The following is a 2430-nucleotide window of genomic DNA, read 5'->3' on the forward strand; positions in this document are numbered from 1 at the left end:
ACCATAACTAACCTATAAACCATCATCATACACCGTAACTAACCTTTAAACCATCACCATACACCATAACTAATTTATAAATCATCACCATACACCGTAACTAACCTTTAAACCATCACCATACACCGTAACTAATCTATAAATCATCATCATACACCGTAACTAACCTATACACCATCATAATACACCATAACTAACCTATACACCATCATAATACACCATAACTAACCTATAAACCATCATAATACACCATAACTAACCTATAAACCATCATAATACACCGTAACTAACCTATAAACCATCATAATACACCGTAACTAACCTATAAACCATTACCATACACCATAACTAACTTATAAATCATCACCATACACCGTATCTAACCTTTAAACCATCACCATATACCGTATCTAACCTTTAAACCATCACCATACACCGTAACTAACCTTTAAACCATCACCATACACCGTATCTAACCTTTAAACCATCACCATACACCGTAACTAACCTTTAAACCATCACCATACACCGTATCTAACCTTTAAACCATCACCATACACCGTATCTAACCTTTAAACCATCACCATACACCGTATCTAACCTTTAAACCATCACCATACACCGTAACTAACCTTTAAACCATCACCATACACCGTATCTAACCTTTAAACCATCACCATACACCGTATCTAACCTTTAAACCATCACCATACACCGTAACTAACCTTTAAACCATCACCATACACCGTATCTAACCTTTAAACCATCACCATACACCGTAACTAACCTTTAAACCATCACCATACACCGTATCTAACCTTTAAACCATCACCATACACCGTAACTAACCTTTAAACCATCACCATACACCGTATCTAACCTTTAAACCATCACCATACACCGTAACTAATCTATAAATCATCACCATACACCGTAACTAACCTATAAACCATCATAATACACCATAACTAACCTATAAACCATCATAATACACCGTAACTAACCTATAAACCATCATAATACACCGTAACTAACCTATAAACCATCATAATACACCATAACTAACCTATAAACCATCATAATACACCGTAACTAACCTATAAACCATCATAATACATTGTACCTAACAAAATAACCATCATCATACACCGTAACTAACCTATAAACCATCACCATACACCGTAACTAACCTATAAACCATCATAATACATTGTACCTAACAAAATAACCATCATCATACACCGTAACTAACCTATAAACCATCACCATACACCGTAACTAACCTATAAACCATCATAATACACCGTAACTAACCTATAAACCATCACCATATGCAGAAGTTTGTGGACGTTAGCAGAACGCTTGTTTTGCAGGAATCGCGGCCGCCACCCTCTTCACCCCGGATCAGGAAATGGTTCTGAGTGAATCTCAGCTGCGAGTGGCGTTCGATGGAGACGCCGTGATCTTCTCGGACGAGTCTGAGATCATCGTGAAGCAGCACGGACTCGACGAGTTCTTCATCCACGAGCAGAAGAACGAGGACACGCCCCTTGCTCAGGTACAAGGGTCAGGGCCACATGGGGGCGCCGATCATTAATGCTAGAAGCGTGAGTGAGTTAAACACGTCCCGTTCCCACAGGGGCCGCTGAAGTGCTTCCTGGAGGCGCTGGGGAAGCTGCAGAGGAAGTTCTACGAGAAGAACGAGCGGATGCGGTGCCCCATCCGAACCTACCTGGTGACGGCACGCAGCGCGGCCAGCTCCGGGGCCCGCGTCCTCAAAACCCTGCGCAGCTGGGGCCTGGAGATCGACGAGGCGCTGTTCCTGGCCGGGGCCCCCAAAGGGCCCCTGCTGCAGAAGATCAAGCCTCACATCTTCTTCGACGACCAGATGTTCCACATCGAGGGGGCCAGGGAGACGGGGACGATCGCCGCCCACGTGCCCTACGGGATCGGGCAGAAGTACCACAAGGGGAAACTGATCGAGCAGCCGGAGAAGCAGAAGTGACCGGTCAAAAGTATTCGGACGCCCCTTTAGATTACTGAACTAGCGCTACGGGTCGTGTCGTGGCAGCCGGCGGCACCGGAAACATCTCACGGAAAACAGGACGCTAACAGGACGCTGTGCATGAAATGTTTCCGGTGCCGCCGGCTGCCACGCCACGATCCGAATCACGCTGTCTCACAACTAGTACAATCAATCGCTCGCTTCATTACGCCCAACAAATACCATCAGTGCTTATTAACTCCCTCAGACGCTGCTTAGCGTCGCGGCCTCGTTTACGTCCCTCTGCGCCTCGCTAGCCGTCGCTATTGAAACACTACATCAGCGTCAGTGTTATTTTCTTAGCGGTGAATGTTAGCTTAGCCCTCAAGCCTCAAAGCTAACGTTGCTTTTACAGGTCTGTTAGCATTCCAGCTTACGTAGAGCAC

General features: G+C 45.1%; 1 protein-coding gene across 1 annotated transcript in view; it reads left to right on the forward strand.

The window, feature by feature from the left end:
* LOC134320912 (cytosolic 5'-nucleotidase 1A-like) overlaps positions 1–2111 on the forward strand; it is a 6292-nt gene extending 4181 nt beyond the window's left edge. The window contains exons 5-6 of the mRNA XM_063002550.1: positions 1374–1558; positions 1640–2111. Coding sequence (XP_062858620.1) covers positions 1374–1558; positions 1640–2005 — 551 coding nt within the window. The 3' untranslated portion in view covers positions 2006–2111. The remainder of the gene's footprint in view (positions 1–1373; positions 1559–1639) is intronic.
* Positions 2112–2430: the final 319 nt, after the last annotated feature.

Source organism: Trichomycterus rosablanca, chromosome 9, assembly GCF_030014385.1.
Source record: "Trichomycterus rosablanca isolate fTriRos1 chromosome 9, fTriRos1.hap1, whole genome shotgun sequence".
Classification (NCBI taxonomy): domain Eukaryota; kingdom Metazoa; phylum Chordata; class Actinopteri; order Siluriformes; family Trichomycteridae; genus Trichomycterus; species Trichomycterus rosablanca.